Source organism: Pelophylax lessonae, assembly GCF_965119305.1.
Source record: "Pelophylax lessonae genome assembly, chromosome: 4".
Taxonomy (NCBI): Eukaryota; Metazoa; Chordata; class Amphibia; order Anura; family Ranidae; genus Pelophylax; species Pelophylax lessonae.
Genome location: NC_138771.1, coordinates 431,264,270 through 431,289,097, shown reverse-complemented (window position 1 = coordinate 431,289,097; position 24,828 = coordinate 431,264,270). Strand labels below are relative to the sequence as shown.

Here is a 24,828-nt window from a genome sequence, read left to right as displayed (position 1 = left end):
TTGTACAGGAAAACTGAAAAACCATCACTTATATTTTCAAAAATCACAAGTTTGATTTGAAATATGAAAGAATGATGTAAAAGGTCCCTTCTATTTATCCCCTAGCCAGGAAGGGGAGTGTAGGTATCCATATACAATCACTGGCCTCTTAGGTATGCATTGCTAGTACCTGGTTGGACCCCCTTCTGCCTTCAGAACTGCCCTAATTCTTCGTGGTATAGATGGAAACATTCCCCAGATTTTGGTCCATATTGACATGATGGCATCACGCAGTCGCTGCAGCTTTTTACTTTCAATAGTTTTTATTAAAGTTTTCCAGAGGAAAAGAATCAACAAGAATGATAACAAATACAATGGAAAGGTATAGTCAGGTATATAAGGAACAATAAGTAACCGTGATACATGGTTTAACAAGGTGAGCAAGGGAAATAAACTAGGCAAAAGCCCATGCTAATACAGACCTAATCGGATCTGGGAACGAGGGGAAAGGGGACAGCCATATAGTGGTATTCCGCATCAACCTCATAAAAAATTTGAGAGGACCAGGGGGGAAAGGGTGCCTGCCCTGACAGGACAACGCCCGGCCGGTTCCCTGAACCAGAAGTCGAGCCCCTGGAAGGTGGCGAAACATTTGACCCTAGTACAGGAATCCAGCAAGAGAGCCCCACCGGATACAAAGTGCTAATACAAAAGCACTGAGGGGGGTAGTAGGAACTGTAGAAAAGGGAGAGGAGAGAGGACAGCGGGAGAGGAATGAATGCTTAGGCTTCAAGCGGTTGGGGGAACCCTGAGGGGGGAGGGCGTCATGCCGACGGAGGCGTAGGCCTGCTGTTGGGTAGAAACGTTTAGATAGTTATATGCACATATTTAGCTCAAGGCTCCCAGGGGGATTCAAACTGCACTACTCTATCGGCAAGGATGCTGGATAATTTCTCCTGGGACATTATCCAGGAAATTTTCAATTTTAGCCTCCCTAACAGAAACTCTAGGTCTTTTCCAAGCCTTGGCAATGGTAAGTTTTGCACCCAGTAAAATAAAATGAAGGAGTTTTTGGGAGAGTTTAGAGATACCAGGTACCCTACAGTTGAGCAGCGCAACTTGAGTCGATAGGATGATCAAGAACCTTCCTGGCTATATGAAACACGGCTGACCAGAAGGATCGGATCCTCAGGCATGACCACCAAGTATGGAGCATGTCCCCCGTCATCTCACAACCCTGAAAGCATAAAGAGGAGGCGTTCGGAAACCTACAAGCTAAGCGTGAAGGAACCAAATACCAGCAGGTGAACAGCTTAACATTGGCTTCGATCAGGGATACATTAATAATACCTTTAAAGGAACGGTGAAAGCGGTTGCTCCAGTCATCCAGATCCAGCTCCATCCCCAGATCCCTCTCCCAGTCCAGCATATATTTAGGTTTATCACTGGTGTCGGCGAGGGCGCTGTAAATCGAGATACCCCCTTTAGGGTTTCCAGCCTCTGAGCACCATCGCTCATAGGGGGTGACCGGGGGAGGGTCAGGTTTAGTGTGCCAGATAGAGTGAAGATAATGGGTGATTTGTGAGTGACGAAAATCTCTCCGTCAAGGGCATTTTAAGGGAGCTAAAACAGTGTGGAAAAGACAAAGGGTCCATAGAATTGAAGAAATGTCCTATGCGGAACAGACCTTTTGTTAAGCCACCAGCCAAAGGCTCTAATGTTCTGTCCAGGGGAAAGTTCGGGTTATCAAAGACGTGTAAGTGGTTTCATGGGTGATATTAGTTTGGTGTGCTTAGAGAGGGAGTCGTGGAGGAGAAATGAGTGTGACAGTGTAGGGGAAAGTATCGGGGGTCGGGATTTAGGGGGGCACCAGGCCAGGAAATCCAATGTGTGCTTTGGAGTGGCCTGCCTTTCTATGTGGACCCAGTCAGGTTTGGCACTTCGTCTGTAGATGGCGGAAAACTGAGCTAGTTGGGCGGCTTGGAAATACCAACGGAGATTAGGGAGAGCTAGCCCTCCGTTTTTCTGTGAACGAAGAGTACGGATTTGGCAAATCTGTGACCCTTAGAGCACCAAATAAATTTGGTGATGGCCGTCTGGAGATCGGCCAGGTGTGCAGTTTTGACAGGAATCGGGAGCGACCGGAACAAATATAGGATTCGGAGAAGCAGTGTCATTTTTATGGCGTGAATTCTACCCAACCAAGACAGCGAGTGTGCGGACAAATTAGTGAGATCAGCTTTAAGTTTCCTAAAGACAGGGGGGTAATTAGTGGAGTAAAGAGAGGCCACAAAGGGCGTTCAAATGGGTGCCTAGGTACGGGATAGAATCAGCGTTCCAAGAAAATGGGAAATTTGCTTGCACAGTGGCAAGTTGGGATAGGTCTAGGGAGACGTTCATCGCCCAGGATTTTGACAGGTTGACCGGTAGAACTGAGGCTTCGCTGAAAACTTCAAGTTGTCCCAGTATGTTGGGTATGGAGACCACCGGGTTGGTTACAAAAAGCAGAAGGTCGTCCGCAAATAGAGCGCATTTGTGTTCCCTGTACCCACAGCGGACCCCGGAGATATCTGGGTTGTGTCTAAGGGTTATTGGTAGAGATTTGATCGCTATCGCGAATAAGTGGCGAAAGAGGACAACCTTGTCGAGTGCCTCTGGGGAAAGGGTTCGGAACAGCAGCCATGTAGACGCACCCGGGCTGAGGGGGACGAATACAGGGACCGCAGCGTGTTCGTGAAGCTTGGTCCAAAACCCAACCTCTCAAGCACCCCGAAAATGTAAGGCCACGCTACTGTGTCAAAGGCTTTTTGGATGTCGAGAGAGAAGAGAAGCCCTTTCTGAGGAGGACCCCCATCCCAAGCCGAGCCCAGGACCGAGATTAGATCGATTGCTCGACGGATTTGATCCGTTCCCTGTCTGCCAGGGATGAACCCAGCTTGGTCCTTGTGGGCATATTGTGAGATAAAGGTATTCATTCTATTAGTAAGGAGTTTAGTAAGGATTTTACGTCATTGTTAAGGGAAATGGGTCTATAATTGGAGACATCACAAGGGTCTTTAGAAGGCTTAGGGATCACGGATAAGAGAACACCATTAAGTTCCTTGTGCAGGGGTTCGCCTGACATTAGGGAATTAAAGAATTTCGTTAAATGCGGGACTAAAGTGTCAGAAATTTTTTTAAATTTTTTTAATAATACAACGGCGAGAAACCGCCAGTGCCCGGGGCTGGGGACGTTTTTAATTAGTGCAAGGACTTCCGCTTCAGATATCGATTCCTCTAGACTATTCCTATGTGGGAACGAGAGTGTAGGCAGAGGGATCGCGTCGAAGCTTTCGATCGCGCCAGGGGCGTCCGGGCTTTTTTCGTATAATTTAGAAAAAAAACCTTGGAAAGTTGCCATAACCGGGACCAGATTTTGAGACAAGACAACGGTGGGTAGTCTGATCTTGGGGAAGGCATGAGACCGGAGCCTAGGGGTCCATTTGGTTGCCAACCGAGAGCCAATTTTTTCACGTTCCGAATGGAAACGAGCACCAGTCCAGCGTAAGTGCTTCTCCGCAGCTGTAGTGAGAGCCAGGTTCAGAGCAAGTCTGGCTGTGTCTAGCTGTCGTAGGGAATCCGCCTTGGGGTTCCGTTTATGACTTTTGCGTATCGACTGGAAAGCGAGTTCGAGATTAGTCACGTCTAGTCGTCTTTCACGTTTAAGTTTGGACGCTAATTGGATGATGTGTCCACGGGTAACAGCCTTATGGGCCGCGCAGAGGGAGACAGGGGAGATATCGTCAACATCATTCAACGCAAAGAATTCCCTAATCCCATTGTCAATTATCGTACAGTGTACTGGGTTGGATAGGAGAGATTCGTTGAGTCTCCAGGAGTGAGAGAGTAAGAAAAACGAGATGGAGACAAGGGAATGGTCAGATAAAGGCGTGTCCCGAATCACTGATTTTAAAGTGTTGGGGATGAATGAGGAAGGGACAAAAATATGGTCGATGCGAGCATAGGTAAGATGAGGTGCAGAAAAGTGCGTATAGTCCCTGGAGGTAGGGTGCAGCTCCCTCCCAGATATCTACGAGGCCCAGGGAAGAAATTGTTTTAGCCACCCTAATGCTCTGCCTGGGGGGCTGCCTATAAGGGGAGGTTAGGGGTCTGGATTTATCTAGGCTATGGTCAAAGGCTAAGTTGGGAGTCACCCCCCATAATCCATGCACCCACTGCATGTTGGGAGACCAGGGAGGCCAAATCCGAAAAATACTTCGCTTGCCCCTTGTTGGGGGTATAATAGGATAAGAGGGTGACCGTTTGTCCTGCAATGTCTCCTATCAGGAGTATGTAACGCCCATTAGGGTCAAGGACCGTCTTGGTAGGGAAGAACTTCACTCTGCCGAAAAGATAGCCACACCTCCTAGTCTTAGAGTCAGAGTTTGCCAAAAAGAACAGTGGGTATTTAGCGTGGACAAAGGAGGGGTTGTATGTGACTGGGAAGTGAGTTTCCTGTAGGAGCAAAATGTCAGTGTGATGTGTGGTAGTAATAACTTGCGCCTCTTGAGTGGGGGAATTAAGGCCCTTGACATTGTGGGAAGCTAGCCGTAGCGGTGGTGGTCGGAGGTCAGAGGTAGCCATGGAGAGGGACGGTGGTCGTCTCGGATGAAGGATCTGCTGATAACGGGAGGAGGAGGGACCCCTGGGTGCGGAGCCAGACCCAGACGAACCCGGCTGCCCGCTGTCCTAGAAAGGTGGGAAGGAGAACAGACTCAGAAGCAAGGAGGATGCAGGGAGGAGGTAGGAAAAAAGGGGAAAGCACAAGGAGAAAAACGGCTGTTAGTGAAAACCAAACATCAACAGATATAAACAACCGTGACAAACAGTCACATCCGGAGTCACAACCGGGAGAACATCGCCTGGGGGTTAACCTGGAAAAACAGACCGGGAGCCTGGGTAAGGGACCCAGGGGAGCCCCCGTGGGGCACAAGATGACTATCTCGTGAGTCCGCTGGGGCAAGAGGAGGAGCATGACAGCTGCTCCAGCAAAGGCTCAAGTATAAGTGGAGCCTGCCCGGTGGGGAGAGGAGCCCTCCACCAGGCCCTTCGAGTAATGTTAAGGCACAGTGCACAAAATAGGCTCAGTAAGGCACCGAGACTAAATTTTAAAAAGGCAAATATATAAAAAACAAGATAAAAAAGAAAAAAAAAACAGGCAACGTCCGAACCGGAGTCCATCAAAGCCGACAAAAAAAGGGCCAGCCAACTAAAAATGGGGTTGGCATGGAGAAAAGGTGAACATCCCCGATGGGGGGGAAAAAGGAGAAAAATAGAAATTCAAGGGTTCAAGCAAAGAGTGGCCTAGATTCCTTAGACCGCTTGTGTTGCCAGGAAGTAAGCCAGAGATAAAAGACTGAACTGCAGCTGTGACATCCGTGATGGATTCCGGGAGCCCCCGGATCGTAAAATTGTAGCGCCGGGACCTATTCTCTAAGTCTTCAATCTTAGATAGCGCTGTTTCAAGTTGATTCTGAATGTCCTGGATCCTAGATGTATTCTGGTTAGTTCTGGCAATAGTGTGATCAGATTTTTGCTCAATAGCTTCAATGTGGGCCCCCAAGTTCTGCAGGTCCCCCTGAATAGTGGATGTGATTTGGGCAGCCGTGTGGGAGAGGCCCCTGGCTAGCATTTTGGAGAACATAGCCATCATGCCCTGAAGATTGGAGGGGCAATGAGGGTCCTCAAGCTGTGGGCCGGGTGTGAGGCCTGGGCTGGAGGAAATGTCCGCCATAGGGGAGAGGAGGAGGTCTTCCAAGGTGCAGCCTATGTAGGATTCTGTGGAGGCTGGGATACGGGGGGCCGGTGAGGTACTCACAGGGAGGCTGGAGTGGTCCTGGGGAAGCTGTGGAGTGGCTTGAGGGTCCGCTATATCCTCCATATCGGTGTTCCCGCCGCAGCCTCGGGGGGAGGAGAGGACGCCGCCATCATGGCGTAGGTAGGCCCCGGGAGGTCCGGAGTTAAGGACCGCTCTAGATTTCTCCTGACTGCTGTACCTGGCATAGGAGGGTGCCCGGAGGGTTCGGGGATTCAGAGGGTGCCGTGGTGCTGCAAAAAAAGCCTTGCTGTCAGCCGGATGAGCGCTTAAATGCCGGAGCGGGACGGAGCTCTGTATTCAGACATCCATACAGAGCTGCCGTGCATGCGCACCACTTCGCTGCAGCTTTTTGAGGGCTGCACATCCATGATGCAAATCTCCCGTTTGACCACATCCCAAAGGTGCTCAATTGGATTAAAATCTGGTGACTGGAGGCCATTAGAGTACAGTAAACTCATTGTCATGTTCAAGAAATAAGTTTTGAGATTTGGGCTTGGTGACATAGTGCATTATCCCGCTGGAAGCGGCCATCAGAAGAGGAGTACACTGTAGTCATAAAGGAATAGACATGGTCATCAACAATACTCAGCTAGGCCGTGGAATTTTAAACAATGCTCAGTTGGTACTAAGGGGTCCAAAGTGTGCCGAGAAAATATCCCCCACACCATTACACCACCATCAGCCTTAACCGTTGATACAAGGCAGGATGGATACATGCTTTCATATTTACGCCAAATTCTGACCCTACCATCTGAATGTCACAGCTGAAATCAAGACTCATCAGACCTGGCAACTTTTTTCCAACTTTTTTCCAATCTTTTAGTGTCCAATTTTGGTGGGCCTGTGTGAATTGTATCCTGTTTCCTGTTAGCTGACAGGAGTGGCACCCGGTGTGGTCTTCTGCTGCTGTAGCCCATCTACTTCAAGGTTCAATGTGCCGTGTGTTCAGAGATGGTATTCTGCATACTTTGGTTGTAACGAGTGGATTTGACTTACTGTTGCTTTTCTATCTTCTCAAACCAGTCTGCTCATTCTCTGACATCAACAAGGCTTTTTCTACCACACAGCTGCAGCACACTGGATATTCTTTTTCAAACCATTTTCTGTAAACCCTAGAGATTAGCAGTTTTTGAAATAATCAGACCAGCCTGTCTTGCATCAACAACCTTGCCACGTTCAAAGTCCCTTAAATCCCCTTTCTTTCCCATTCTTATGTTGGGTTACTTTGAACTTCAAGTCGTTTTCGCCACATCTAGATGCCGAAATTCATTGAGTTGCTGCCATGTGATTGGCTGATTAGCAATTTGTGTTTCCAAGCAAATGACCAAGTGTACCTAATAATAAACAGTCCTTTAAAGTGGAAGTAAAGGCTTACTATAAGTGGTGGGAGAAAAAAATCCATCCTTGCTCCCCCCTACCTATACTGTGGCCCATTCCCTGGTTCCTCCTCTTACCTATGCAGTTTTAAAAAAAGTTATTGGAATACCTTTTTATCCATTCTGGTGCGGTTACATGATACAGAAGCTCCAGCTCCTCTGTCGGAGTGCAGGAGAAGGGAGAATGTGCCGCAGTGGGGCAATTAAAGTCAGTGCGTGACATGACTTTGGGAATTCGGAGCCGTTGAAAGCTCCCTGACATAGGGGAGCCAAAGTTTCTCAATAAAGTAATGCATGCTAACAAATTAAGGAAAAGTGAATTTCTCCTGATCTTTTATAAAGACAATGTAGTGTGGGTAGGAGGAGGGAGGAAATGTTTTTAACAACCAATATAGTTAGCCTTTCTTCCACTTTAATGTTTTAAGCTTTCTCCGATTGTCTTTGGTATGAGCTACTGTCTAGTGGAGTCTGCTAGATATTGAATAATTAAGATAAAGGATGATGCCACACAAATATTCATGTGGTTTTCCAACAGATGCTAGTTTCTCCTCTGAGTGGATTTAGATGCAAGTGATTCATTTTAAATTGGTCATGTGTGGATGGCAATCTGGGCCAGATCTAGATTTCATTTGTGCCAGTGCCCAGCACCAGTGAGGGGCTGAGGGGCACTGCGTAATCTTGGCGATGCACAGTCTACATGGCTGCACAGTGCCCTGCCCATATCAGATGACCAAGACCCACGCAATGAGTCACTTGTTATGGTGCTGTGGCCAATCTGCCCAAACAATGGAAATGAGATGATATTGACCTAGGTTGGGCATTTTAACCGAGGACTGATGACCGTACTTGCTCTGCTTCCCTTCCTCTGAAATGTTGCCACAAACCTGGTGATGTGAAGGTAGGAATATTTGTGATGGGTGGTACAGAGGACTTTATTGTGATGCGGGACTCTGATATGGCTGAGAAGACTCTGGGAAGGGGCTCTGATGTAATGAGGGGGTTAAGGAGCAATTTGGATGGTGAAGGAAACCCTGGTTTTGAAAGGGGTCTGAACTGAATGGCCACAGCTCCATGTTCGTTCTACAGTCCCAGTATGTGCCTTTTCTGGAAAGCCTGAAACCAGATTTGCCTTTTAAAGAGGGCATTGTCACTAGACCATTCATTTCAGTAACCATCTTCTCAATGTAGGTGTGTTTTAATGTAGGTTATATGTGTTTTATCTGTAAAAGCCTCCTTTTGTGTAGATATCTAATTGGGATGAGGGGGCGGAGCTGAACTGGGCATGTGAGCAGACCTGCATCACGGAGCTCCCTGTGTTACCCTATTACCTATCCTTTCCCCAACAGACTAGTGCTATAAAACCAGCATTATTATAATTAGCAAAGCTTCTGGAATCCGTCAATATCAGTCTTCACTTGAGTTTTGGCACCAAAACCCGAAAAAAAAGGTTGAAGTGGCGGCAGGGGGATCAAATGATTGCCTCAGAGGACATCACGAGGTACAGAAAAATCCAGGGAGAATGGTGCCAGAGCAGGTAGAGCTTCCTCTAGACCAGTGGGAAGAGACAACCCGGGGGACATTCTATACTACACAAAAAAGCTGTCTGAGGTGCAGGGACAGAGCTCTACAGGAGACAGTGTGGGTGCTACTGCTATCCAATCCGACACCAGACAGGAGCTGGAAGATGCCACCTCTCCCTAACACTCGGCAGACCGAACCCACTCAGGCGTTTACAGAGGGGGAAGAGCAGTCCACTTACTCAGATACTGCATGCAGTGTAGAAGTGTACAGCATCGGTAAATAAAGTGAGAGACAGATTGTGTGGATTCGCAGAGGAAGTTTCTTTAATGTAGCAAGATATGCAAAAAAAAAAAAAATCAGGACAACAGCTGCTGAAAGCTTGAGGACAAACTGCCTCCTTTAATGATTGAAACTCGCTTCACCACCTGTTTGGCGCAGGACAACAGATAAGACGGATGACCTCGAACAGACTCAAGTGAAATAATATCCATATTGTGGTGTTGCCTGGGAAAGTTGAGGGCAGGGACCTCACAGCCTTTATAGAACATTGGCTTCTAAACCTTTTTGGCAGACTCCTTCACTCCATTAAATGCAGTTGAAAGAGCATCGTGTTCCCTCCAGAGCCTTGCCCATAAATTCGCCCAGAGCTTTTCTTGCCCGGGATCGGGGAGAGTTACAGTTGGCAAGAATGACGCACCATACAATACAACCGATGAGTGGTCCTAGTAGATGGAAGTACCGGTCTCCAGGAAGGCAGGGGATAGTGCCAAGATGGTACCTTCCTATGTTCACAGTTGGAGGGCACCGTTGTGCCTTTGTTTGCTGTTGACTTTTTCCTTTTCTTTGCAGAAAAGTCCTAAATTTTATGCCTAACACGTTACTGACTGTTGGTAGAGGTCTGGTTTTCTAGGATTCGCCCTATTTTCATCCGTGTACATGCCATTGCCTTCACGCACAGATCATTGCACATGTTTCCTAATACAATACTGAATAGCGGATGTTCAGATTATCTTGAAACGTTAGAGGCCTAACGAGCCCTATGAAGAGGGCTATGATTAACGCTGATCTACCTAAGTGCCAACCTGTCATAATTGGGTTGCAAGAGACACACCTTACAAAAGAGACGCTATGCTGTATCCGCTACTCTTGGGCAAGTCTCACTCTGTTCATACCTCATATTAGAGGGGTCTCAGTTCTCATCAATTGAGCTGTTCCTTTCTACCAACAGCAGGTTCTTGTGGATACCCAAGGGAGATGTGTTCCTGCACTGTACCATTTATGCTGTTGAGTGCATTTTGGCGGTGGTTTATATACCCCCTCCCCCCCAATTCTCTTTGGTGCTTTGGTAAGTGATATCTGTGTGATGAACAAGACACCCCACTGTTTGTGGGACATTTTGATGGTATTCTGGACCCTGCCGTAGATTGACACCGTCCATCTCTTCAGAACTTTGCTCCGAGGGGGCACAGCACTATTCAGATTCCTGAGCGAGATGGGGTGGTGATCTGTGGTGTCTGAAACCCTGATGTTTGTTTTTTCTTGTTGCTTCAAGACACATGGAGTCTTTTCCAGGATTGACTTGTGTTGGGTGTCGCCGAAGGTGGTTTTTCTAGGGTCTCGCGCTCATTATGACCCGAGAGGAATATCAGACCACTCTCCACTGCTTTTGTGGATAGTGGCCAAGCTGGGCACAGACCTGATGACGTTCATGACATTTAAATGCCTTTTTGGTTAAAGATACTGCCGCAGGATAACAATGTTGCTCAACAAATTACGTATTTTTTGTGCACAATGCTATGTATGAGGACAGTTTAAATGGGACACCTTCAAAACCTTACAAAGGGTATTTCCACAATCGATAGTGTTAAAACCGTCATGAAGCAGCATGAGGAACGGTTAGCTAAACAGGTCCAGAGGGTAGAGCAGAAATATCTCACATCCCTCTGACTCTGCCAAGACAGAGAATCGATTTTTATTCAATTTTTTGGCCATCTTGTTAATACACCTGACAAGATAATTGGTGGGAAAGGCGTGGCCGCAGCGCGGAAGATGGACGCCTGTTGATCCAGCTCCGCTGAGCCACCAGGGACACGACATGATCACTGGAGCCTCGGGACCCGCAGATCCCCGCAAGATACTCCCTGCACTTCCGCTCACCGCCGCCGACATGACTCGTCGAAAGAAAGGACCGGAGCAGGCGAACAAGCTGTCGGGATTCTTTATATCACAGAGCTCCGGGCTCCAACAAAATGGCGGCGGCCCGGGAACTCGAGGAGGACACGGCGCCGCACAGCTGCATAAACTAACCCCGCTGCCTTCAACTCCTCCGGCTCGCATGGTGATTGCCAACCCTGATAGTGGACAATCTTCCGGCTCTCCTTCACCACCATCTCCCTCATCCAGGAGCCCAGCTAAGAAGAGGCAGAGGAGGGACTCCCCGCAGAGACCACAAGTGCACACAGGTATGGATATTGGCCTTCCAGCACAAGCCATCCCTGCCTCCCACTCCACTGTCTCTGACCCATTTGCATCCTTCCCCTCTCGGTCCAATCCTATTTCCGAAGAGGTCATGAGAGACATGATGTATACACTGCGTACCACAGATATGCTATCCTGTATGCAGCAACTTAGATCTGATATGGGATTCCTGGGCTCTCCGGTGGATACAGTTGAAAGATCGGTGGACACACATGCTTCCACAATAAATTCCATCATTACCACAATTAATACACAAACAGATGAGATTCAGTGGCTAAAGGGTAAAGTGGTGGTTTTAGAAGACCGTCCAAGACGGAACAACATTAAAATCAGGGGGATTCCTGAGACGGTCCTACCTAACCAGCTATTGCCACATGTCACTGCACTTTTTCGTGCTCTGGTTCCATCTGCATCTGCTTCTGACTTGGTTGTGGATAGGATACACAGGCTGCCGAAACCATCGTTCCTGTCTGGAGATATCCCTAGGGACGTTCTACTCAGGGTACACTTTTACCATAAGATAATGAATTGGTCTGTTATGAAGATTTGTGTACAGCCATGGCCAAACATTTTGAGTGACACACATTTTAATTTTCACAAAGTCTGCTGCTTCAGTTTTTGACAACTATTTGCATAAACTCCAGAATGTTATGAAGAGTGTTAAGATTAATTGTAAAGTCCTGCTTTGCCATGAAAATGAACTTAATTACAGAAATATTTCCACTGCATTTGTGAAGTCTTCAGAGCGCCCAAGAAAGTCCAGCAAGCGCCAGGTCAGTCTCCTCTGGTTGATTCCGCTGCAGGTTCGAGGCACCACCAGTGCAGAGCTTGCTCAGGAATGGCAGTAGGCAGGTGTGAGTGCATCTGCATGCACAGTGAGGCAAAGACTTTTGGAGGATGGCTTGATCTCAAGAAGGACAGCAAAGAAGCCACTTACAGTATCTCCAGGAAAAATATCAGACAGACTGATTTTCTGCAAAAGGTACAGGGATTGGACTGAGGACTGTCATCAGTCATTTTCGTTAAATCTCCTTTCTGATTGTTCAATGCATGTGGAAAAAACATTGTCAGGAGAAGAAAAGGTGAAAAATTGGCTTGGGGAACAAAACATCAAATATTTGGGTCCATGGCTCGTAAACTCCCCAGACCCTAGTCCCTTTGAACTTGTGATCAATCCTCAAGAGGTGGGTAAACAAAAAACCCACAAATTCAGACAAACTCCAAGCATTGATTATGCACGAATGGGCTGCCATCAGTCAGGATGTGGCCCAGAAGTTGATTGACAGCACACCAGGGCAAATTGCAGAGTTCTTGAAAAAGGGTCAACACTGCAAATATTGACTCTTTGCATAAACTTAATGTAATTGTTAGTAAAAAGCTTTAACACTTATGAATTGCTTGTAATTATACTTCTTCTATCTAAAAACACTGAAGCAGCAAACTTTGTGAAAATAATTTGTGCCCTTCTCCAAACTTTTGGCCACGGCTGTACATCCAAAGTTTATTTACTCAAGCCAAGTTGGATAAATATTTACAGCACGTTTCTATGCCCCGCCTTTTGGATGTGCAAAGAACCCAATTAGATGCCGGTGTTCCCTGAAAAAACCATACCCGTGAGAAAACCATACCCTCGTCCCTTCCGGTGCGCCTATGGAGGGTATGGATTTCTCACAGTACTGTGTGTAATGTTATACTTGCCACAGTTACATTAAAACAGCTCTTCTGCAACATCACTCATCTCCGCTCCTATCCCTGTCACTTCCCTCATCTCGGCTAATAAATATAAAAGCGGATCACGGAGCCAAGATCGCCGTCATTTACATTTCATACACCCGCCGCCGCTTTTATATTTATTAGCCAATATCAGGGAAGTGACAGGGATAGGAGCGGAGATGACCCATGTTGCAGCCGAACTGTTTTAATGTAACCGCCGCAAGTATAACATTACACACAGTGCCGTGATAATTTCATTCCCTCCGAGCATGCGTACTTGTGAACTTCTCTGCTGTGCAATGACGTATCCGGGGCTCTGAGCATGCGCACTGCTACGCTGCTCAGCTGTTTCAGACAGGAAGTGAGGAGGGTATGGAATTCTAACGAGGTATGGTTTTCTAACGTTACACCCCAATCACACTAGAGGAATTGTAGGAGGCGACCAGCTCCTTTCCTGCCTCCAAAGCACCTGGAGACGATGGGCTTCCCATTGAGGTATATCAGCACAACTGCCTACGTCTGTCCAGAGCATACATTTTACTTTTAAAACCCGGTAAGCCTTCCACTGACCCCTAGCTCCTACCATCCAATTTCACTTTTCCAAGCAGACATCAAAATGTTGGCTAAGGTACTGCCTCACAGGTAAAATAGTAATTTCTAGTATAAATCACCCTGACCAGGTGGGCTCTATTCCCAACAAATCAACAGCAGTGAACCTTAGACGAGTATACTTTTAACATGCAGACTCTGGTTGAGAATGAGGGTAATATAATTTTGCTGTCACTGGACACCCACAAAGCCTTTAACTGTGTGGAGTGGTTATTTTTTGTGGGCAGTTCTGGCTAAAATCTGCTTCAGGGATGGGTTTATATATCATGGGTATGCCTTTGCTACTATCACCCTCAAGCAACTATATAGGAAGGGGGGGAGGCTTTCTCCTGTATTTGACTTAGGCAGGGATGCCCGTTGTCCCCACTTTGCTCCTGCTATAGAGCCTTTGGCAGCCCGTATCCGGGCAGATGATGCCATTGAAGGCTTTCGATTTGGCCCTTGGCAGGAGAAAATTATATATTATGCCAATGACATGCTGCTATTGCTGGGTGATTCTGACCACTCTTTTCGTAATTGTAATGAGTACTATATAAGAATACAGCAAATATTCCGGTCTTAACCATTTGAAAAAAATCGGCCCTGTTACAGAACTCTGTACGTAACCCCCAGTTGACATCATTTTGTCCTGTTTCAGAATTTAAATATTTGGGAATTACTATCCTCCAGGGAATTGAGATTATTGGAAGTTAAACATCTTACCCCTCCTATCCATATTTAGAGACCGCGTGAGGGTGTAGAACAAACTGTGGCTTTCAAAGGCCGGCAGACAAATCTGATCATGATAACCCACCAGTAGTTATCCCCTTGCATACATTGAGTGGTCAATTCTATATTTCGTTCCCTGCTGTGGAAGGGTGGCCATGTCAGAATCAAACTGGAGCAACTACAAAGGGCAAAGGATGGTGGGGGGCCTAGCTTTCCCCAACCCATGGCTCTACGATTTAGCTTCTCAGCTACAGCATCTAGTGGGGGCCATGACATTGGATGCAGGTTGTGAAGATGGAAATGGGGATTCAGTCTTCATAATGACGCATTTCTGTAGGGCCAGAACTCTTGCAGATAGTCTGGAAGAACTGTTTTCTAAGCTCAACAGGCAATATCCCACATGTCAGCTTATGCACAAAATCTGGTTGAAGGTTAAGCAACTGCAAAAGGTCTCGGGTTACACCTTTTACAGTCCCATTTGGAATATTCAGACCTATCCTGAATTGGCTAAAATAAAACATACGGCTAGGTGGCATGTGTTGTTACGCACCTGAGAAACATTTTAGAATGGTGAATTGATGACCTTTTCTCAGCTTCAGACTAGGTATGGGGTTCCCCAAAACATGCACTTCTACTACCTTGAGCTGCAGCATGCGATTAGGGCTGAACACTTCCTGGAGAGTCCAGCAATGTCCCCAACATATTTCACATGATACAATCCTCATCCTCTACCAAGCAGTTAAAATCTAGGTGTTGTGCTATGCTCTTGGCTTACTACCTGGAACAATATCCCAACCCCGCTATGCTAAGATGGGAAAGGGACAAAGGAGATATTTCGGGCGATGGGAGGAAGCTTTGAAGGCAGTGCGCTTATGCTCTATGAATGTATCCAACAGAGTATCTTAATTATACATCTTAATGAGGGTACTCCGCACCCCAGCTAAACTGCAAACCATGGGCCTTCGTCTAGATCCTACCTGCCCAAAATGTTGTAGGAGTACCTTATCCATTTACTGTGGCGTTTTCCCAAATTCCAGATATTGGTATTCAATATTGGGAACAAAAATAGTGCTCTTTCTACTGATATACCTTTTGGACCCCCCAAGGCCATGCCTTTTGGCTATTCCGGAGGTGGTACAGAATAATTACCTTAGGGAGGCAGCTAGTAGAGCTCGGTTTCATGCCCAGACTCATTCTAATGCATTGGATTTCCCAAAATATACCAATGCTGCAGATGTGGATAGATCACCTAGTTACTGTGCTTGGGTATGAAAAATTGATATATGCACATAGAGGTAACCCATACAAGTTTGAGAAGGTATGGGGGAGCTGGTTGTCTCTTTGCCAGGCTCTACACCAATAGATCTGATCAGGGACACATGTGAATTGCCAGCCGACCGTGTGGGTAAAGTAATACCACCAGGTAATTACACTGCAGGGTGATGGAAGGGCAGCTGACATGAATACCATTTGTATGTTAATGTCTTTACTGTTGCAGTACATGTGAGGTAAAAAACTACCAATCGTGGATACGCTGCCAACAGCTCTAGCAGACTATGAGCTATAACTAACTCTATGGTATTCCCCTTTGCCCATGGCAGCTACATTTAAAGGTTATGTAGGGAGGAAAGTAGTCGATGAGCCAGCACAGGCAGTAACTAGACACTCCTAGAAGATGAGGGCTATGATGTGCAAGAAATTAGGGGCCTGTCCTAAGAAATTGGCTCTTCTGAGGAAATCAAATTTGCAAGTTCAAAGGCACATTGAAAATGAATTAAACTTTTCAATAAAAAAAAAACATTTAAAAAAAAAAACCAATGCTGTAAGTATGTACAGGTGGATCTCATAAAATTAGGCTATCATCAAAAATAAATTTCAGTAATTAAAGTGAAACGCATGGCATAGAGGCGATCAGCCTGTGGCAGTGCTGAGTTGTTATAAAAGCCCAGGTTGCTTTGATAGCGGCCTTCAGCTCATCTGCATTATTGGGTCTGGTGTCTTATCTTCCTCTTGACAATACCCCACAGATTCTCTATGGGGTTTAGGTCAGATGAGTTAGCTGGCTAGTCAAGCACAATGATACAATGATCGTTAAACCAGGTATTGGTAGTTTTGGCAGTGTGGGCAGGTGCCAAGTCCTGCTGGAAAACTAAATCTGCATCTCTATAAAGCTGGTCAGCAGAGGGAATCCTTAGTGCTCTAGTAATTCCTGCTAGAGGGCTGCACTAAATTTGATAAAACGGTGGACCAACACCAGCAGATGACATGGTTCCCCTAATCATCACGGACTGTGGAACATTTTGCATTTTATTTGGAAATCAAGGTCCCAGAGTCTGGAGGAAGAGTGTAGGGGCACAGAATCCAAGTAGCATGAGGTCCAGTGTGAAGTTTCTAGTCAGTGATGATTTGGGGAGCCATGTCATCTGCTGGTGTTGGTCCAGTGTTTTATCAAGTCCAAAGTCTCTACCAGGAAATTCTAGAGAGCTTCATGCTTCCCTCTGCTGACCAGCTTTATAGAGATGCAGATTTAGTTTTCCAGCAGGACTTGACACCTGCCCACACTGCCAAAAGTACCAATACCTGGTTTAATGATCATGGTATCACTGTGCTTGATTGGCCAGCAAACACGCCTGACCTAAACCCCATAGAGAATCTGTGGGTATCGTCAAAAGGAAAAGGAGACACCAGACCCAGACGAGGAGCTGAATGCCGCTATCACAGTAAGCTGGGCTTCCATAACACATTGGCAGCGCCACAGGCAAATCGCTTCCATGCCAAGCCGCATTGATGCAGTAATTCATGCAAAAGGAGCCCCAACCAAGTATTGAGTGCATACTAAACTGTACAGTACATGGACATACTTTTCAGTAAGCCAACATTTCTGTATTAAAAATGTTCTATTTTTATAGGTCTTATGTAATCTTCCAATTTTCTGAGACACAATTTCGGTTTTCACTAGCTGTAAGCCAAAATCATCAAAATCAAAAGAGAAATGCTTGAAATATATCAATAAACAAAAATGATATCTGCGCTTGGTTAAAAAAAAAAGGCTGAATAGAGGCAGCCAGCATCAATAGGTAAGATTGTAAAGCCACAGTAAAACTGCAAACAGGGTGCAGCGCCAATGAAAATGTTTAGTCCAATAAAGGAATGTCCATAAAAAGAAAAGGCGATTCCCACACCAAATGCCATTCGTCTTGAAAGGATCTTTACTCCTCACACAGTGGTGACGTGTGCTTTCAAGATTGGTGTGGGGATCGCCTTTTTCTATTTATTGAAATATATCACTCTGTGTAGCGTATTTATATAAAATGAGTTTTACTTTTTGAATTAAATTATTATTTTTTTTTTATGATATTCTAATTGTATGAGATGCACCTGTATTTAAGTCAGTGAATGGGGTATTTTAAGCTCCTGTCCGGCCAGCAGCTGGAGGTTAAGGCATTGGGTGCAAGTCTAAGATCTGGTTTTAACCTGGTCAAACATTTCATGCATTGTAAACTTGAATCTGCTGCTTTCAGTCCCCCACCTAGATTTGTGTGGCTTAGAGGTACTCTTTAAAGTTTTTTTTTTTTTTTTTTTTTTAAGGTTATTGGTCTCTGAAGCCTCCTATAAACCAGCCATATTCTTGGATTTCAGATGGCATGGTCCCTAAAGGGCTCTGTCTCTAAGTAATGTAATGTGTTGTAATGTAATGTATTCTTTAGTTTCCGAGCATGGTCTTGGTTTTCCATTCCCTTCCCCCGGACAAATACTGTACTGATTAAATGAAAAAAAGGGCGTTCTGGTAACACATGAGAACTTTTTTTTTAGTGTTTGTCACTTCGGATAATTTTGCTTCAACTGTCATGATCCGCTCTCAAACGCTGTGTACGTATGATCAGATTATTGTACGATGGCTTCGAATTGTATTTTCATCCGATTTTCTGATAGTGTGTACTAAGCATAAGCATGCTGCCTGGAAGCTCAGAGATTTGTAATTGACTTTGTGCCAGGTTGCCTATAACCTCTTAGAATAAATGCCACCACCTGGGTAAAGGCAAATTTTTTATTTTTACTTTTACTAACAAAGCAGATTCCTGTATAATGTATGCATGTAACTCCCTCACTCTTTCATATTCAGGTTTCTCGTCAACAGAATTTGCAGCTTTTTCTGAAAGACACCAATGTGTTCTCCCTGGTACCTATTCAGCAGTTTCACCCTGCTGGGACAGACAAGGTATGTGGAATAGGCCTTTTGGAAGGGATCATAGTAATATAGGTGTACACACGGACTCCCATGGTTAATCCCAGTGGTCAACCTTTCTTTGACAGGAATGAGGAAAAATGTAGCATTGGACTAAATACATAGAATGTTAGAACACAGCAGTTTACTACTGACTAACTTTTAATCACAAAATCAATATCCTCACCTACCTTCAGAGCAGCATTGTTTTTTACAAAATACAGGTTCTCTTTACAGTGGGGAAAATTATTTGATTCCCTGCAGATTTTGTAAGCTTGCTCACTTACAAAGAAATGAAGGGTCTATAATTTAAAATTATAGGTGTATTTTAAAATGATAGACATAGAATAGTACTCAAAAATCTAGAAACCCATGATACAAATGTTATAAATTGTGTTGCAGTTTAGTGAGTAAAATGGGATTTTTGACTTACCGTAAAATTAATTTCTCTGATGTTATGCCAACACATCCACTTTATAGAACTTTGAAAAAAGTGTGCACCGACTACCAGGTGGACGCCTTGCAAACCTAAGTCACTGATGCCTGATGATGGAAGGCCCAAGAGGCACTGAGTGCCTGAGTAAAGTGCGCCTTGACAGGGAAAGGAAGAACCTGACCCTTGATGGAATAGGCCTGAATCACGGTCCGTCTGATCCATCTGGAAATAGTCGCCGAATAAGCTACACGCCCTTTCCGAGGCCCATCAGTGAACACAAAACGTGAGTCTGATTTCCTAAAAGACTCCGTAGCTGCCAGGTACACCCTAATTGCCTGGACCACATCCAAGGCAAGCAATGAAATTTCCTTCGTTTCGGCCTGGGACACAGGGAAGGCAACACAATGTCTTCATTCAAATGAAAATCAGAGACAACCTTTGGGAGCACCAAATTGAGGTCCCAAGGCGGCAAAAGACACCACTCTGGAGGAACCAAATGTTGGACACCCTGAAGAAAGGTACACACCGGAGAATGTGTGGACAAGGGTCATTGGAAGAAGTTTGAGACTCCCACCATGCAATGTACATCTTCCACGTACGGTGGTAAATCTTCCTAAAAGTAGATTTCCTTGCTTTTAACAGCGTTGGAATCGCTGACTCAGATAAACCTCCATCCATCAGCACCTGGCATTCAACAGCCAAGGCGTCAAAACCAGCGTCTGTAAAGCAGGATGGAAGATTGGTCCTTGGGACAGCTGATCACCCCTGAGAGGAAGCTTCCAAGGAACGTCGGCGACCAGCCACACCAGATCGGCGTATCAAGCCCGGCGAGGTCAGTCCAGCGCTTCTAAGATGACCGGAATACCTTCTGCCTCAATCCTGTGTAGGAGTCTTGGCAGAAGCTTGAGAGGCGGGAAGGCGTAAATCAGACGATACTGACCCCTCAGGGGCCACCAGCGCTTCTGCAAGAGGATCCAGTGACCGAGCCACAAACCTCTGCACCTTTCTGTTGAGTCGAGACGCCAACAGATCCACCTCGGGGATGCCCCACCGGAAAAAACTGATGAAACCACTCCAGATGAAGGGACCTATCAAATGAGGTAATCCACCTACAAGTTTTCCACCCCGGGAATGTACACAGCGAAGAGGGCTGAAACGAACCGTTCTGCCTACCTTAGAATGCCAGCTACCTCCAGAGCCACCAGGACACTATTTGTGTCCCCCTTGGTGATTGACATAAGCCATGGCCATGGCGCTGTCTGAATGCGCACTGGACATCCCCGAAGATGATCCGTTCAATGGTCCAGGCACAGTCTGATCCCTCGGAGTTCCAAGACCTTGATTGGTAGTCTGGACTGTTCCAGTATCCAGATCCCCTGAGCAGAATTCTTGCCGATGCCTCCCCTGCCAGACAGGCTGGCATCCGTGGTGGCCACTGTCCAATAAAAGGGGAAGCCAAAGCGCCGGAGATTAAAGCCACCATATCAGAGACTCCTTCGTTCCCCGGCTCAGCTGGATTTGATTGTCCAGAGACTGCGGAGTATTGTCCCATTTGGCCAGAATCTCCCTTTGCAGGGACCTCCTATGGAACTGTGCAAATGGAACCACCTCAAAGGTAGACACCATCAGGCCCAGCACCGCATGCAAGCCTGGAGGGTAGACCATCTGCTGTACAGCAGGAGATGGAATTGCAGCCTGCAATTTCTAGAGTTTGTCCAGTGGAAGGAGCACTCTGGCTAAGGCCGAGTCCAGATTCAGACCCAGCTTTGTGGATGGAACCAGAGCAGATTTCTGAAAATTCAGAATCCAGCCGAATTCCCTCAGTTCGTATGGGGATTTTCAGGTTTACACCAGAGCAGTAGGGAACTCCGCTTGCAGAAGGTCTTCCATGTAGCCCAGTACTGTGATCCCCCGTGTAAACATGCTAGCACAGAGGCTAACAATTTTGTGAAGACCCGAGGAGCAGAGGCGAGACCTAAGAGTAATGGCACAAACTGATAATGCTTCTTTTCCACGGCCAAGCGAAGTAAGCGCTGGTGACCGGCACATATTGGAATGTGAAGGTAAGCATCCTTGTTGTCGATGGAGGCAAGAAAATCCCCCTGATACAGGGATTCCATCCTGGACTTCTGCACCTGCACAAAGCAGTTCAGCGTCTTGAGGTCCAGGATTGGACGCACCTTGCCTTCCTTCCTGGGAACTGTAAACCGGTTTGAGTAAAAACCCTGAAAAAGTTCCAATGTTGGAACCGGGACAATCCCCACTTGAAGCAACAGGTCTTGTACTGCCTCAAACAGACCCTGTAAGCGGTCCGGTACAGGCGCATATTGGAAGGAAAGAACCTGCCGGGGGACAAGAGCAAAAACGAAATCTTGTAGCCGGACCGAATACATTTGTGGACCCATTTGTCTTGTACCAGGGAAGTCCACTGGTCTGGAAACCAGCGAAGACATCCAATACGGGTGCTTCATGCTGAAGGAACCTTGTCCCCATGTCTGGAGAAGCCCACTCTCGGCTTGCCAGACCAGGTTCGTTTGGATCCAACAGAAGAGGCCCTGAAAGGCTACGAGCCCTTGTCACTCGACCCTGAGGGACAAAAAAACTTCTTATGAGCCGAGGAGCGCCCACATCTACAACAAGGTTCCTTGCCCTTAGTAGCCTGCAGAAGAATAGCACTCTTCCCCCTGTGAGCCCTTTTAATAATGTCATCCAGGGTAGCCCCAAACAGGCGATCCTTTTGAAAGGGGAGAGCAGTCAATCCCTAAAACCCTCTGAAGGACCACTGCTGAAACAGAGCCGAGCCACTAAGGGAGCTGCATCCAGAGTCCTCACAGATAAACTGCAGCCCCTGGGCCAGCTGGTCTGCTAGTCCTGCAAAGGCAGGGGGTAGGAGTTCTCACTCTAGCTCACGGCATAAAAGCTTAGCCCACTCGTTCAGAGTTTGTGACACCAGGGCAATGGTGAATATCGGCCTCAGCGCCGAACCAGCCAGAGTGTACATATTGCGGGCCACAGCGTCTGCCTTCCTGTCAGCCAGATCCTTAGAGGCCGGGGACTCTTCAACCAGAATCATGGTTGTCTTGTTCAATCTGGAGACTAGAGGGTTCACCACCTGTGTAAAAGTCCACTTCTTAATGAGGGACTCCTCATAGGGGTAACCCCTAGTAAATCACTTAGGGACCCCAAGGGGACACTTAGGTTGTCCCCACTCTTTAGTGACAATTCTGTCAAAATAAGCGGGGAAAAGGAACACCTTTTGCCACTCTGGATGGCTTGTGAATGCCAAAGGGAACTTGCGCCTCCACTGCAGCTGCATCCTCTATCTTCAAGGTCTCGCGCACAGATACAATCAGTGCTTCCACCAGCGCCTTTTCGTGCACGGTTGCAGATGTGGAAGAATCATCCTTACTATCTGAGGATTCCAGGCGTGTGGTCGCAGACCCAGCAGGGTGACCTACGTCCGCGGTGGCCGAATCAAATTCAGGATCTGATAAGGGGGGGGGGTGCTTTTTGCTAGCCCGACGCCCAAAAACTATCTCCACCTGGGACACAAAGGACTCCTGGACCGCAGGCAGTGCATCGATGGATAATTAACACCTGGAGGGCCCCGCAGCCTCAGAGGGGGTCAGGTGGGGAAATGTGCTCCAAAGACTCCATTAATCAATCGGAAAAGGTGTAAAACACTGCTAAGGGACATCCCCTCCACTCCGGCAACACCACTCGGTCGCCAGTAACAGAGCACCTAATTGATCATCAGCAAAAAGGGAGAGGACCCCACCAGGAACGGGCACCTCCAAAGACTCCATTAGTCACCAGGGGGACCTCCCAAAAAGTGTAAAACACTTCAAAGGGGCAGCACCACCCGGTTGCCAGGCACAAGCACTAAGTTATCTTTAGCAGAGAGGGAGAGAAACCCACCAGACTCGCCACCAAGCAGAAACAGGTACCTGCGGCCACCAGAATGGTCTGCACTCCACATGCGCCTTTCAGAAACTGAAAAGATCCAGGAGTCAGCACCAAGCGATGAGGAGGGGCTCCCACCAAAATCGCCGCCCATAGGGCTCCACTGTCATGGCCGCCGCTATATTCAATGGCAGACCACTGCAAAATGGCCACCAGACTACACAAACATGGCCACTGTGCATAGAAACACACAGGCTACAGCAAAATGGCAGCCCGGCGTGGCCCCACAAGGCTCCCAGGAACCCAAGAGGGATCCCTAGGCCTCAAGGAGAGAACCAGGCAGGACAGGGGCCCTGGCAGGAGCCCCTACCATGTACAAGCCCCTCCAGCCCAGCTGATTGGTCTCCGGCGGCACCCCCCATCACCAGCACAGCGCCCTGCCCCCACCCCAGGATGTGGACCAGACCACCCACACAGCCCCTGCATAAGTGGAGGGGGGGTAGGGGAACAGATGAAAGAGGGGATATCTAACACGGGGGGGAACCCGGGGTTCTGTCCATTTCAAGGAGGGGCCCATGTCCACCCCAAAACCCTCCGGCAGCACCCGCAAGGTCTCCCCCAAGAAGGCACATGTACAGGCCCATCTGAAGTTTGTCAATGAACATGATTCAGAGAAAGATTGGGAGGGTGCTGTGGTCCGATAAGACCAAAATTGAGCTCTCTGTTATTAACTCGACTCGCCGTGTTTTGAAGCAAGAAAAATGTTGACTATGACCCTAAAAACACCATCCCTACAGTCAAGCTTGGAGGTGGAAACATGCTTTGAGGCAGTTTCTCTCCTAAAGGTACAGGTCGACTTTTCCTGCATTGAGGGGCTATGTATTGTAAAATCTTGGGTGAGAACCTTCTTCCCTCAGCCAGAACACAGCATGAAAATGACACCTACCTCAAAGGCAACATAGGAGTGGCTCAAGAAGAAGCACATTAAGTTCATGGAGTAGCCTAGCCAGTCTCCAGACCTTAATCCTATATAAAATGTATGGAGGAAGCTGAAACTTTGAGTTGCCAAGCAACAGCCAAGAAACCTTAAAGATTTAGAGAAGATCTGTAAAGAGTGGACCAAAATCTCTACTGAGATGCGTGCAAACCTGGTAACCAAAACGTCTTAACTCTGTTTGCCAAAAAGGGTTTCTCTACCAAGTACAAAGTCATGTTTTTACTCACTGAACTGCAACTCAATTTATAACATTTGTATCATAGGTTTTTTTTTTCTGGATTTTTGGTTAATATTCGGTCTCTATCATTTAATACATCCATGATAGACCCTTTATTTCGTATGTAAAGTGGGCAACCTTGCAAAATTTACAGGGGATCACAACATTTTCCACACTGTGTATTGGGGCAAACACGGTTTGCTTCACCCCTAATCCTTCAGGGTATATTTAGAATACAGAGAATGTGATCTTCACCAAATATTCACAAGTCAGTAATTCCCTGTAAATTATAGCCAATTCACCAGGAAGATTTACCTGCTGTAAATTCTTGATGAATCCCAATTTTCTCTTACGTCCTCCGACAGTCGCCGCCTCTTCATATTCGTCACATATGGGGTATTAGACTTTGCTCCGAAGGAGTAGCTAGGCAACAGAATATGTTAACAATAAAGCTTTAACATATCCCACCCTCAAGGGGTGGTCCCCTCAGTCAATACCCTCCTACTTCCTGCAACCATATCTCAGTTTTAATGTCTAGCTTGTCAGGAGTGGCTGGCTCTCTCTGTGCTGGGACTTTTTGTCCCAGACTCTTTCTTCTTTTTAATATTTTGTTTGAGTTTTCTCTCTACCTTTACTTAGCTGTTATTTTTGTCAGCTTTAGTTAGTTCTTCGGACGAAGAGGATCATGCGGACTGGGTCTCGGGCTGATCCCCCTGGTCGCAGGTCGTGGGTCAGTGGCTTCCCAGTCTGCCATTGAGCGTTCAGCCAGGTAACGCTCCTGGCACAGTGAACGACCCATCCCTGTTCGG

The 24,828-nt window shown here is 46.8% G+C and overlaps 1 protein-coding gene across 2 annotated transcripts in view; it reads left to right on the top strand.

Moving 5' to 3' along the window:
- The window catches only part of FCHSD1 (FCH and double SH3 domains 1), a 196,590-nt gene that overhangs the window by 105,778 nt on the left and 65,984 nt on the right, over positions 1–24,828 (top strand). For both annotated transcript variants that reach the window (XM_082252779.1, XM_082252778.1), the window contains one exon: positions 18,365–18,460. In XM_082252779.1, the coding sequence (XP_082108905.1) occupies positions 18,365–18,460 (96 nt within the window). The remainder of the gene's footprint in view (positions 1–18,364; positions 18,461–24,828) is intronic.